Source organism: Canis aureus, chromosome 11 (assembly GCF_053574225.1).
Source record: "Canis aureus isolate CA01 chromosome 11, VMU_Caureus_v.1.0, whole genome shotgun sequence".
In the NCBI taxonomy this organism is placed as follows: domain Eukaryota; kingdom Metazoa; phylum Chordata; class Mammalia; order Carnivora; family Canidae; genus Canis; species Canis aureus.
In genome coordinates, this window is record NC_135621.1 from 27,114,046 (window position 1) to 27,128,761 (window position 14,716).

At 37.1% G+C, this 14,716-nt stretch overlaps 1 protein-coding gene across 2 annotated transcripts in view; it reads left to right on the forward strand.

Annotated features, from left to right (window-relative positions):
* Positions 1-14,716, forward strand: part of ST13 (ST13 Hsp70 interacting protein) — a 33,911-nt gene that overhangs the window by 8,979 nt on the left and 10,216 nt on the right. For both annotated transcript variants that reach the window (XM_077914386.1, XM_077914387.1), the window contains exons 4-7: positions 2,016-2,086; positions 6,132-6,198; positions 13,141-13,225; positions 13,363-13,473. In XM_077914386.1, the coding sequence (XP_077770512.1) occupies positions 2,016-2,086; positions 6,132-6,198; positions 13,141-13,225; positions 13,363-13,473 (334 nt within the window). The remainder of the gene's footprint in view (positions 1-2,015; positions 2,087-6,131; positions 6,199-13,140; positions 13,226-13,362; positions 13,474-14,716) is intronic.

The following is a 14,716-nucleotide window of genomic DNA, read 5'->3' on the forward strand; positions in this document are numbered from 1 at the left end:
AATTTTCTAGTGGCTACATTTAAAAAATAAAAATTAAACATGAAATTAACTCCATGTATCTAAACTAACAACATATCTGAAATATTAATATTTCAACATGTATTCAATATGGAAAAGTTTTTTCATACTGTTTTCAAAATCCAGAGTGTATTGTGTACTTACAGCAATTTCAGTGCAGATGTTAGATGTTATATTTTTGTTGAAAATATGTGAATAACTGAATATCTGTATTCAGAGTTAATGAAATTTGTGGTTGGGTTACATATCCAAGTTGTTCTAATACATGTAAAAGTTTTCCAGTAACTGAATCAAATACCAGAAAATTATTTTCCTTTTACTACTTGCATCCACATTGATAAATCTTGTTGATTTTAGAAGAAATGATATGCCAGGAGTTGGGTTATTTTTTGTCTGATAGTTTTTTATTTTTAAGACTTTTTTTTTATTCATGAGAGAGGCAGAGACACAGACAGAGGGAAGAGAAGCAGGCTCCATGCAAGGAGCCTGATGCAGAACTCGACTGGAACCCTGGGATCAGGCCCTGAGCCAAAGGCACACACTCAACCGCTGAGCCACCCAGGTGTCCCTTGTCTGGCGAGTTTTTTTTAGGCTGCAAACTGACAAAAATCTTTGCTTAAATTTAGAAGTCCTTTGAGACTACAAATATATATTCCAGTTATTAATTGGGCAATCCCTTAATTAATACTCTGTCTAAAAGCTAAAGAAAAGTACTTGGAATTTTTAAAATTTTATATCAGTTGATCTTCGCTACTGTTAGAAAAGAGCTTCTTTGGGGGTTTAATCTTTCACTTTTTGTAAAATATCTTTTTGAATATTGTAATTTTCCAACAATTTCTAGAACTGTGATAATATCTTACCAACTCTTCATCCAAAAGCATTTTTTGTGTATGAATGAATTCATTTTGTGAATGAATTTTTATTGTTAGACTAAGTTACAAAGTAGTTCCTGTTAAAAATTGACTAAAATTTTTTTGTTTGATAGAAATTCGGATTTCAGGCAGCTAATTTCAGTTTCATTCTTTTTTGTTTTTTTTTTTAAGTTTATTTATTTAATCTCTACACCCATAGTGGGGCTTGAATTCATAACTCTGAGATCAAGAGTCACATACTCTTCTGATTGAGGCAACCAGGCACCCCTCAGTTACATTCTTAAAATTTTGACAGCAGGAAGCGTTAAATTCACTCTGCTAAAAATGTCCCAATATCGTGTTATTGTGAAAAATTTTTTTTTTTTTTTAAGATTTTTTTATTTATTTAATCACGAGAGACAGGGTGGGGGGCACAGGCAGAGAGAGAAGCAGGCTCCACGCAGGGAGCCCGACCTGGTACTCGATCCGAGGTCCCCAGGATCAGGCCCTGGGCTGAAGGCGGCATTAAATCGCTGAACCACCGGGGTTGCCCGAAAAGTGTTTTTATATTGAAATTATTTTGTTTTGCTTTGCTGTAGTAATTGTAGTTGTCCATCATGAAATTTATGACATCTCTTTCTAAAAGTTTCTTTTGTGGTTTTGGTTATAGTGCTAGCTTTTGGGTTTGCTGCTGCATCAGCATTGTGCCTTTATTTTTAAATTAAAATTTATTTCTAAAATATTTCATTATGATTTATATCATCACTATAATTTGTACTATCTGCATAAAATATTTTTTAAAACATTACATTGTTGTGTAGAATAAAATATTTGAACCAAATCATTTGTTGAACTAAATTGGTGTGTCTGTGTAAGACTAGAAACAATGCCCTTGCCAACATTCTCACTACAAGACAGTGATAAATGCCAATGATGCGACAGTTAAAGTGAAATGTAATCTCAACTAAACAATAAAGTAGCATTTAATAGGGAAATATTTTATAGTTGCATCTGTTTAAATAACAGAGTAAAATACCTCACTTACCAGTTGGAATAACCATAGTTCATTAGATTTTGATGGTCTCATGTGGCTAGTGGATGCTGTATTGGACAGCACAGGTCTTACCATTTTCTTAACTTTGGCAGAAATTGACAATGAAGGTGTAATTGAACCAGATACTGATGCTCCTCAAGAAATGGGAGATGAAAATGTAGAGGTAAGTTCAATGGCTTATTTTCTGCTTGTTGTAAGGAATGTGAAGGTCCTACCTATTGCAGTGATTTATGACATAATTCTGCCAGGAAAAACACATATTAAATCCTTCTCTGACTTAAGGTATTTAGGAAAGCATTTTAGTAATAAACTAAAAGTTGTGAAAGTTGCCCTCCATTTTTATTTATTTTATTTTAAAGATTTTATTTTTAAGCAGTATACCCAACATGGGACTCGAACTTGTGATCCCAAGATCAAGAGTCACATGCTCCACTGACTGAGCCAGCCAGGAACTCCCCTCCCATTATTTTTAATCATATTCTCTGGAACCATCTCTGAAATCTTTGTTATATTGTTTACCTGTTTTTTCAGTTTGCATCTATTTTGACTACTCTTCAGACTACAGAATTCACCTAACACTTATATTTAGAAATAGAATTGCTTATTAATGGGGTGTCTTAAGACCAAATTGTTTTTCCAAAAAAATGGTTTTGTCACAATGGGTATAGTATTACCCTCAAGGTAGTGAAAATTGGTTCTTGGGAGGGGTTTGCAGAAAACTTAGATATTACAGTGGTTAAGGATCTCCTAAAGGGTCATAACATACATGCAGTGTATCTGTGTGGTGTTAAAATGGAGTGAGGGAGTATTAAAAAATGTCTCAGATGGCTCTTTGGGGGTTGATAATGAAAAAAGGCTTCAGTGAATAATACTGAAATAGTGTAATAGTGGTTTAGTCCATGTCCTCACTGACATTTGGTACTATCAGATTTCATCTTTGCCAGTCTTACTGTGTGAAATAGTATGTCCTCGTGGCCTTTAAGTTGTGTTTTTCTAATTTCTAATGAAGTTGAGCATATTTTAATGTTTATTGATCATTCACGGGTATTTGTGAAGTCCTGTTGTGACTTTCCCCATTTTTCTTCTGGGTTGTCTTTTTCTGATTTATAGTTCATTTTATATTCTAGAGACTAACAATTTGTCATCTATATGTGCTTCACATATTTTTTGCTAGTTTATGGCTTGTCTTTGCTTTATGTCATCTTAATAAACAGTTTTTTAGTACAGTTAAATAATTTTTATATATTATGCTTTGTTACCTTAAGGTTATAATTGCTAATAATCATTTTTGCTTCTGAAATTATATATGTTAGCCTTTCACCTTTAATATATGTGTCAGCACTATTAAAGAATTCCTTTCCTCACCAATTCCAAAATACACTGTTTCCATGTGTGTGTGAGCCAATTCTGGTGTTCTGTTCTCCTTGTCTTTATTCATGTGCTAATGACACATTATCTTATTTGGCTGTATGTTAAGTCTTGTTATCTGATAGGGGGACCTCCAACAATTTAGGATTATTTTGGCTATTTTGTTGACCTTTTTCCATATAAATTTTAGAATATCAATCTCACTCCCCGCCCCAGAATTGCATTAAATCTAAAATCAAGTTAGGGAGAAGATACAGCTCACTATTGTGATTACCCATGAATGTGTTCCAATTTTCAGGCCTTTTCTACTGTTTGTAAATAATTTATTAGTGTTTTCTCCATAGAGATCATGTGCATCTTCAAGAATACATATAGGTACTTTTGTCACTGTTTGTGAAAGGAATTTTTAAAAACTATGTATTCTATTGATGCCCTGTCACTTTGATATGTCTAGGTTTATAACATTGTATATGTGCTACCTGGGATTTATTGAGCATTTTAAATTCCAGGGTTAACTTTCTTTAATTCTGGAACATTTGGAACATTTTCATCTGGTATCTTTTAATTACTGCCACTTCCCATTCTCTCTACTGTCATTCTGGAGTTCTATGTAGGGACTTTTTCACTATTTAATTCCATTTCCTTATAACTGCTGGATTATGTATGCATTCAGTCAGTGGTCTGTTGATGTTTGAATTTGAATGCTTAGGTTTTCCATTTTTAGGTCTTGCTTGGATTCATTTTAAAGTATACTGGTTCTTTATGAGTCCCTTCTTGCGCATTTTCAGAACTTGTCTTTATTCTCTTAAACACATTGAAATCTTTGTCAACTCTTCCTGGTGATACTCTTATTTTTCCTGACTCTTGCTCATTGAGGAGGTTCTTTGTTTACTTGTGGATGGTGTGTGTACACATGTGTGTGTATTTTGATGACGCACATATGTGTGTTGGAATTTTGATGAGTTCTTTGACATTTCACCTGGAAAAGTTTTTGAGGCCTGGGTACGAGTATTCCTCCAAAGAGGAAAGTGTTTGCTTCCAGCAGGATTGTGAATTGGAGCTACCAAGTCAAGGACCACTTATAAATTCTCAGCATGGTTTTTTGTTGTTGTTTGTATGACTATACGAGTAATGGGAATTCCGTTTGAAAGCCTGGCTTGGGATCCCTGGGTGGCGCAGCGGTTTGGCGCCTGCCTTTGGCCCAGGGGCGCGATCCTGGAGACCCGGGATCGAATCCCACGTCGGGCTCCCGGTGCATGGAGCCTGCTTCTCCCTCTGCCTGTGTCTCTGCCTCTCTCTCTCTCTCTCTGTGACTATCATAAATAAATTAAAAAAATAAAATAAAATCTTAAAAAAAAAAAAAAAAAAGCCTGGCTTATCATTATGAGTTTATAGGGGAATTTTTTTTCTTCTTGCTACTGGGCTGTACCTTTCTTTGGGACAGGTTTATTTTGGGTTTGCTATTATGCTTATAGGTATAGGCATTTGGGATTCCAGATTTATTGGAGAGTGATTAGATAACATGCATTCTCTTCACTTGAATCTAGATTTTGTGTGTCCTGCATTACATTTGAAAATAGAATTGTGTGGTCACCAAGTTTGACACCTGCTGGAAGGGTGAAAGCAGATGGAGCACTTGGCTCCTGTATCAGACTTCAAGTCTTCATTTAATCTTGTTCTTTGAGGATTTCTACATTAAGTGAAAGATGGCTTTACACTTGCTTAGGGCATCATGTGTACCATATTATTGACAAACTGAAGTTGTCCTTTTTAACATTTTTTTTAATTTGCCTTTGTAGATTGTCTTACTATCTGGTAAAGTGTGTTTTTTTTTTTTCTTCTTTTAAAACGAGTTTTAAACTTAATAGAAATTTTTGTTGGAATTACTTCAAATTTATTGAGTAACTTGGTTAGGATGAAGTATTAAAAAAAAGTCTTTTCCATGAACAGAGTATATACATCTTGTGTTCTTTAATAGAATTTTACTTCTTCCCCCCTTTGAAAGTCTTACATGTTCTTAGAATGGTATCTTGTTCTGTCCTATTTTGTAACTGATTTTTGCTGATGTGGAGAACTCTTGGTTTTTTTATGTTGTTTCTGAGGACTTTATTGAAAAATTTTTTTTAGTATATTTAATAACCTGTCAGTTCTATTGGGTTTTATAGGTAAACTTGAAGACAGCTTTGTGTTTCCTTCCAATTCTTACACCTGTCAGATCATTTTCTTAATGAATTAGCCAGGACCAGTAATATTTTACAGAGTGGTTGATGATAGAATAGATCTTTTTGCCTTTTAAGAAACTGCTTCTTAACTTCAATTTAGATGGGATGTTTCTTAAAAGTTTTTGTTACTAATGGTCTTTGTATCGTCAGCATCTTGTACAGTGTTCTGTACAGTTATAGGTACTCAGTAGAGGTTTGTTGGAACAAAAGAATGAGACATTTCACTTAAAATTCAAGTCTAATAGGAAGTAGTTTTAGTAGTTTTAGTTACATGTTTACAAGGAGATTGAGTTGCAGTATTTGTGTTTAACTAGAAAGGAAGTGGTGGAATAAGGCAAGAAAATCCTGCTTAGGTTGGTTGGGATGGAGGGGAAGCAAAGGTCATGTCTACAGTAAAGGGTAGGGAGTGAAATTTTTTTGCTTATTATGAAAGATTAAAGCTCATCCTATGTAATTTCTTACTAAGCTTACACCATAGTTATCCTCTTGCTCCCTGGAGACTAGAGAAAAATGAATGAAAATGGGGGTTGTGTCTACCCCATCCCTAAAAAAGCCCAAGCTCCTTTCTTCTCTTTGCTTTCTCTGTTACTTCTAAGTTGACCTACAATTTCCCCCTAGATAACCGAGGAAATGATGGATCAGGCAAATGATAAAAAAGTGGCTGCCATTGATGCCCTAAATGATGGTGAGTGATTTTTTTTTTCCTCTTTGCTATATTTCTATGATAGTCTGAATATTCTCTTTTTCCCTGCAGCAACCGTTAAATAGTGGGAAGGTGGAAAGGAACTTAAATTTATTCAGTATCTTAGACTGGAAAAGAAAGCCTCCTGTTCTCTATGCACCCCTTGACAAAAAGGTTGAAATCATTCAGGTATCATTTACCCTACCTCAGGGGACAGATGCATCCTGATGTAACTGAGACTCCTTTCCTGACTAATTCTGGTGTTTGTCCACTGAGAAGAAGAGGCTTTAAAAAGTTGAACATGTTTCCATAAAAGTAATATTATTAGAATAGTGGCTCTGAACTTTTTCCATAGCAAACACCCTTGACAAATGATCTCTGTTGGCATAACGTTCTTGTTCTAATCTGTGTGTGTGAGATTCTCTTCAAAAACTCCTTTCAGAATGGGAGAATGCTGGTATTAGTAAGCATAATGTTTAATCAGTTACAGTTTGTAAGAACAAATCATTTCTTAGCTTGCATACTATGCAGACTCCTTCATAGCTTTGTGGTGGCATGTCACTGTACCATTGTGGGAGAACTGATGTCTAATGCTGATGTGCATTCAGACTTTATCCGTAGACTTAGAATATGACTAAAGTTTTAGAAGTTCAGTATTTGATTGCTATTCCAACTTGGCAAATCACATTCACTTTCTTTTTTTGTAATCTTACCACCTCCTGAGTTTAGGTCATTATCACATATTTATGCCATTGCGTTAGCTTTAATAGTTTGCCTTCCTGAAATGTTTGTTTATTGCTTTCTATTCACTGTCTTTAGATTATTCTTAGAACCACTTTTTATTTTTACACATTCCCTTGCTTGTAATCTCTGACTAGCTTTTTGCATACTTTTTGAGGATCTTCATCATAGCATTAGACCTGCTAGAGTCAGGTTCCATATATTGCCTTCCCAACCTTGTTCTCTTCTTTTTGAATATTAACCTTCCATTACAGCCAGACCTTACTGTCCTAGAATTTTCCTACACTTGTGCTCTGCTGCTTCTTTCTAAAGCTCTTCTTTGCCTGTTTCAGCTTTTAATTCATACCCATCAATTGATCCCAGTTACTTCTCTTCCTGACCATTCCTTTTCCACACTAATCTTTTAATTTTGCTACTACTTAAGATTTCTATTCATCCAACATTTATTTTGTGCCTACTTACCTGACAGTTTTATTATGTTTTTTTTTTTTTTTTTTTTTTTTTTATTTATTTATGATAGTCACAGAGAGAGAGAGAGAGAGAGAGGCAGAGACACAGGCAGAGGGAGAAGCAGGCTCCATGCACCGGGAGCCCAACGTGGGATTCGATCCCGGGTCTCCAGGATCACGCCCTGGGCCAAAGGCAGGCGCCAAACCGCTGCGCCACCCAGGGATCCCTATTATGTTTTAACGTGCACTATTTCATTAATACCTTGTACTGCTCCCATTTCACAGGTTAATGTGAGGGCCCAGATGGGTTTTGACTTGTGCAGGATCTTACTGTGCCATAGTGTCCACTCATTATTTTTTTTTCAACTCATTATTTTTGTCATTTATTTTGGCATATTGTCTTGTATTTTTTAAATTCATTTTATTTATTACCTAGCAATTTTTTAATGAAAATGAAGCTGTTACCACCACCCAAAGAGTCATGTTCTTGTTTTTCCACGTTTCTAAGCCATGTTCATGTATAAATTTAACTTAGTTCTAATTTTATTCTATTTTGTTAAAGATTTATTAACTTATTTGAGAGAGAGAGAGAGAGAGAGAGCACGAGCAGGAGGGACAGACGATCTCAAGTGAATTCCATGCTGAGCATGGAGCCTGACAAGTGGCTTGATCCCAGGACCCTGAGATCATGACCTGAGCCAAAACCAGGAGTTAAACACTTAACCAACTGCACCCCTAGGTTAAGTTTTAATTTTAGAATTAGGCATGCCTGGGTGGCTCAGCGGTTGAGCGCCTCCCTTCGGCCCAGGGCATGATCCTGGAATCCTTGGATCGAGTCCCACATCGGGCTCCCTACATGGAGCCTGCTTCTCTCTCTGCCTCTCTGTCTCTCTCAGGAACAAATAATAAATAAATTGAAAAAAATTATTTTAGAATTAGTACAATTTATAGTATATTCTAATGGGATAAAACATTAGTATTCTAAGCCAGGGATTGTAGATTCAGGCCCTACCTGGAGTTAGGCAGAAATAAAATTAAATAGGCAAAGTGCCTGCATTTGAATCCCAAGTTCTGATATGTACCAGCTAGGTAAACTTAGAGAACTCACTCTGTCTCTGCTTCTTGTTTCCTCTTTTTTCTTTTTAAACAATTTTTTTAAGGTTTTATATTATTTGAGAGAGAGAGCTTGTGTGCCTTTGAGCAGGGGGGAGGGATACAGGGAGAGAGGGAGAAAGAGAATCTCAAACTCCTCACTGAATGTGGAGCTTTATCACGTAATCCTGAGATCATGAGCTGAGCTAAAACTGAGTTGGACCCTTATCCCACTGAGCTACCCAGACACCCGTTTCCTCCTTTGTAAGGTAAGGATAATGGTACCTACCTACTATATTGAGTTATGAGGAGTAAGTGAATAAATGTGTGTCATGTATGTAGAATAGTATCTGGCACCATTCTTATTATTAAGGTACTGGTGTTACTAAAGTGTCGATATTTGTAATTCAAGACCTTAGTAAGTCTTTCTAGCTGTCATGTTAGTAGCAACATTATGCTTTTTCAGTGTAGTATATATTTTTAAGACTTACATGTTCTAGGGCAGCTCAGGTGGCTCAGCGGTTTAGCACCTCTTTTCAGCCCTGGAGACCCAGGATCGAGTCCCACGTCGGGCTCCCTGTGTGGAGCCTGCTTCACCATCTGCCTGCGTCTCTGCCTCTCTATCTCTCTCATGAATAAATAAATTAAAAAAAAAAAACCTTACATGTTTTAGGCAATGTTTTATTTTTAAAAAATTTAAAAAGATTTTTATTTATTGGAGAGAGAGTATGTGCATGCAGGAGTGGGGGAAGAGGCAGAGGGTGAGGAAGAAAGCTGACTCCCCACTGAGCAGGGAGCCTAATGCTCAGGGCCCCTGGGATCATGACCTGAGCCAGAGGCAGACACTTAACTGATGGAGCCTTCCCCCCTTCCCCCAGGTACCTAGATGCTGGATATACAGTGACAAAAACAGACCAAGTTCTTTATCTCATGGACGTCCCATATATTATTACTGGGGAAGAAAAGCAAATTTATAATTTAATGTTAGGTGGTAATAAGTACAATGAAATAAAATAGAGATGAGTAGAAGAATAGTCAGTAGTGGAGGCTATATTTGGTTAAAGGGTGATCAGAAAAACATAGGATGAAGTGAAAGTGAGCAAGCCATGTGAGGGAGAGCCTTTGAGGCAGAGGGAAGAAAGTACAAAGGCTAATTGGGAGAGCCTAAGGGGTTATTACATAATCCTGTAACAGCAGAAAGGGCTTGCCTGGAGTGTGGGGAGTATAAGGGGGTAAGAATGGTAGAGTTGAGGTCATGGAAGCACATTGGAGTGGGAGTGGTGGTGGGAAGGTAGTGAAGAGGCTAGATCACTAAAAAGCTTTGTAGATCATACTAAGACTTAAAATTTTATCCATAAGTATGAAGGAGGCCATTGAGGTGTTTTTGGGGGGGAGGGGAGGTGGTTCTTGAGTAGGAGAACTTCTTCCTGAGATGAATTTACTTTTGATCAGCTTCTAAGGGCAAATAAGGGTTATGTTCATTACAGGAGAACAAGGTAAACATGAATTGATGGGCCAGAGATAATACTAAGAAAATAACTGAGAGGGGAGCAGGGAGAGCTGGAGGAGTCTGGAAGTCAGTTAGACAGTCATGTAGGTGTTTACCCCCATGTAGGAGAGATGGAAGGAAGGTTGTATAGAAGTCTTCAGTTGTTGGTATATTTCTAAAAAAGTCAGGGCAAGCCAAAGCTGCCCACTAGAGGAGTTAACACATCTCACAATAATGGACCAGTTTTAGTATTCTTGCTGTTCTTGTCATTATCTGGAAGTAGCTTATCAAGTGTAGCCTTGAGCACAGAAGATGGGGTTCTCAATCAGTTAGGCTCCCCCTAGGAAACTGAAGGTGCATTTTCACAATCCCACAGAGAGAATGCAAGAAATTGAGTCCACGTGGTTAATGATGATAACCTGGATATTAAGGCAAAGGTTCCCAGACTTCTCTGTTCATAATGCTTTTACTGTCCTGACTTTTTTTTTTTTTTTTTTTAAGATTTTTTTATTTATTCATGAGAGACACAGTGAGAGAGGGGCACAGACACAGGCAGAGGGAGAAGTAGGCTCCATGCAAGGAGCCTGACTTGGGACTCAATCCCGGGTCTCCAGGATCACACCCTGGACTGAAGGCGGCACTAAACCACTGAGCCACCCGGGCCTACCCTGTCTTGACTTTTTTTGAGCTTTTAAGCCAAAAGAAAAGCATAAGACTTTCATTGATAATTTAGTTAGGTCCAATTTAGTGTCTGTGTTATAACAAGTTAGTGATTGGAAGATAATATACACAAATTGAAAAATATGTATTTAATCTTATCCTTAACCATATATATTTTCTAATAAGACATATGTGTTGGGCACTAAACAGCTTCTCAAATCTTGGCATCATATTGGACACTGCCACCTTTATTTCCTGTTACACATCTGTTTTTCTACAGTTCTTGCTTTTATTTTTCCCATCATAACAATAAGTAAAAACAATTTTTCAAGGATACCATCAAAACGAATGTAGTGGTGCAATATTTAAACTGTGAACTATATCAAGTGAGTAGTTCATGCAGTGCTAACTCTCCTGTGGCCCTTTGGTTGCAGTGCAGAAACCTCAGGACTAGGGTGGTAAGATTATAGGGCATGGTTAGATGGTTAGATTTTTTTTTTTTTTTTTTTTTTAATGTATTTCAGGAGAGGGGCACAAGGGACAGGAGTTAAAGGGAGAGAACCTCAAGCAGACTCTGCTGAGTGCGGGCCAGACACACCATGGGGCTCAAACCTCACAACCCTAAGATCATGACTTGAGCTGAAATCAGGAGTCAGATGCTTAAACAACTGAGCCACCCAGGAGTGTTTAGATTCTAGGTATATTTTGAAAGTAAAGATAAAAGGATTTAGGTTTTACATTGGGGCATTGAAAATAACTCCCAAGATTTGGGCTTTGAGGTAGATCAGGAATTAGCCAAACTATATCCTTCTGTTTTTGTAAAAATGTAACAAAATAGCTATACCCATTGTTTGTGTTGTGTATGGCTGCTTCCCCACTCAGCAGTGGAGTTGAATAGTTAGGATTGTTATGGTCTGCAAAGCCTAAAATAATTCTTATGTGGCCCTTTCCAGAAAGTTTGCTGATCTCTAAACTAGATTCAGTGGAGGAGCTATTTATTTAGTTGATCATAAAAGAATGAGAAATAGATTTTATAGATGGAGTTGGAATTAAGAGTTCAGTTTTGAACATGGTAGGTGTGAATTGCTTATTAGGCATCCAAGTGTAATAGGCATCTGTAGTAGTACCTAATAAACCTCAGCATTCTTCTCTGTTTTATGAGTTCTGTTAAGGTCCTTTATACAGATGGACTAGCTGGGTAAATGTATTTTCCAAAGTGAATTGTGACATTTATTTAAAAATTCTGTGTTTGTTTTATCTCCCCGTGTTTCCTATGTCGAGTTAGACTTCATGCAAAGAAATATTCTACTCGTATGTTTTATTTGTTGAATGACTTCACTGAAGGCAAAAATACACGAAGCGGCTAACTGTGAGAATAAGATACAATAAATGAATTTAAAATGTGGATTATGTGTTTTTCATGAATTCTAGGTTTCTTAAATTTTTAGATCATCCCTGTGAATTCAAATTGTATTTTTTTTTTTTTTTTTAACCAGCCCTGTAAATTTAGTATGAGTACTTTTTCCTTTATGGGTTTAATTTTATCCTTTCGGGCAGCCCAGGTGCTTCAACGGTTTAGCACCGCCTTCAGCCCAGGGCGTGATCCTGGAGTCCCGGGATCGAGTCCTATGTTGGGCTCCCTGCATGGAGCCTGCTTCTCCCTCTGCCTGTGTCTCTGCCTCTCTCTGTGTGTGTGCCTCTTGTGAATAAATAAAAATAAATCTTTAAAAAAATAATTTTATCCTTTTATTTTTTCTTTTAAAAACAAGGTCATAAATCCTACTAAGAATGCAGTATTCTACTATTATGGGGTTATATATTCAAAAATTATCTGTATGGGCATCTGGGTAGCTCTGTCAGGTAGCTACCTTCAGCTAAGGGTCCCAGGGTCCTGGGATCTACTTCACCCCCTACCCTGAGCTCACACTAGCTTGCATGCTCTGTCTCTCTCAAACAAAATCTTAAAAAAAAAAAAAATGTCTCTGTTTTGAGTGATTTACCATATACGTGTGGTAAGGCTTGCTTTGAAGAGCCATTTTTGGTTTTATTGTTATTTTTTAAGATTGTCTTTATTTAGAGAGTGTGTATAGGGAGGGGCAGAGGGAGAGAGAATCCCAAATTCCATGCTGAGTGGGGAGTCAGATGCATGGCCTGATTTGAAATCAAGAGCTGGATGTTTAACTGAGCCAACCAGGCATCCCTGAGGAGCCGTGCTGTTTTTGTATGTTAACTTAGAAATTAGTGGTTGGTTTTTTTGTTTTTTAAAAAAATTTTACATTTATTCATGAGAGACAGAGAGGCAGAGACATACATAGGCAGAGGGATAAGCAGGATCCTTGCGGGGAGCCTGATGTGGGACTCGATCCCAGGACTCCAGGATCACGCCCTGAGCCAAAGGCAGACACTCAACCACTGAGCCACCCATGTGCCCCATAGGTTTGTTTTGAAGAATGTGAAAGATTAAGGGATCAGTAATTTATCTTAATTTTTTTTCCTCAACTTGTTTTACTGTAGGTGAACTACAGAAAGCCATTGACTTGTTCACAGATGCCATCAAACTAAATCCTCGCTTAGCCATTTTGTATGCCAAGAGAGCCAGGTGAGAACTATAAACAAAAAAACATCCCTCTAGTGAAGAGTTTTTGCTCATTTATTTAAATAGAATGTTCTTGTGGAGTTCCCAAAGGCGTTATTGTTTGAAATGAATACTTTTTAATATCACACTTATTTTTTTAGTGTCTTCATCAAATTACAGAAGCCAAATGCTGCCATTCGAGACTGTGACAGAGCTATCGAAATAAATCCTGATTCAGCGCAGCCTTACAAGTGGCGAGGGAAAGCACACAGGTAAACAATGGAGTTTCATTATTTTGAGAACTTCTAAAATTTAAATTTCATTGTTTAATATGCTTTGGAAAAAAGTGAAATTGCCTAAGGATTTAATTTCAAAGTGAGATGTGCTCAATATGAAGAATTGAGAGAGAATAAAAAACAAAGTAAAAATTCTTTTTATTTCTTCAAAGAAAACTACTGTTTAATAGCTTTTGACTGTTATAGCCAAATTTAAGGTAAGGATCAAAAATTACTTCTAAGAAAGAGCATGACCTTCAGATTTTCTCTTATTTTTAGATTTGCTTTGTGTAACCTAACATTAAAGAATATGTTCTAGAAGAAGAAATTCCTTAGTCTGTCGGTCTGTTTGTTTGTTTGTTTATTTATTTATTTATTTATGATAGTCACACACAGAGAGAGAGAGAGGCAGAGACACAGGCAGAGGGAGAAGCAGGCTCCATGCACCGGGAGCCTGATGTGGGATTCGATCCCGGGTCTCCAGGATCGCGCCCTGGGCCAAAGGCAGGCGCTAAACCACTGCACCACCCAGGGATCCCCAAATTCCTTAGTCTTAAACTACTTTAGTTGCTGTTAGGTAGATCACCTGAAAACACAGGAAAAGAAGACAATAAAGAGGTGAATTTATCCTAGATTAGACATTATTCCTGGAAATGAAAATGTTATACAAGTGAGTATTGGTGGCTTGAGGATGAGATTTCCAGTGACATTTACATGTTACATGGATTGGAAAGGAACTGCCCTTCAAGTGTGGATGGAAATGAGATGGATATGCTTGGGACAGCTGTATTAGGTTACTCAAAAAAGGAGCTCTAATGATTATGAAGACGCATGTCAAAGGTAGAGGAAAAAGGTTAGGATAAGATGTATTAATGCTCTGGGTGTCAGAAAGCTTATGCATTGCTATTGATCATCCAGAGACTGTGGTTATCTTTGATTGCATTTTCTTTGCCTGCCCCCCTTTCCTTCTTTCCTTTAATTTTTTTATTTCTTTGCCTTCCAGTACAAGGTAGATGAGCTCATCTTGTGTTTTGCTTCTCCCAGATTCAGAATTAACCATTTCTCTAAGAAACCAGGTTCATTTTGTGAGGATTATATTTATAGAAAATAAAGTTTAGCCCTAGGTGTGTTCGTTCCTCCGGGATACCATTACTTATGTCATTACAGTGAACCGAGTTAGAAAAAACACATTTTATTTATTTGTGAGAGAGCGTGCTAATGGGTATGAGCAGAGGGAGAG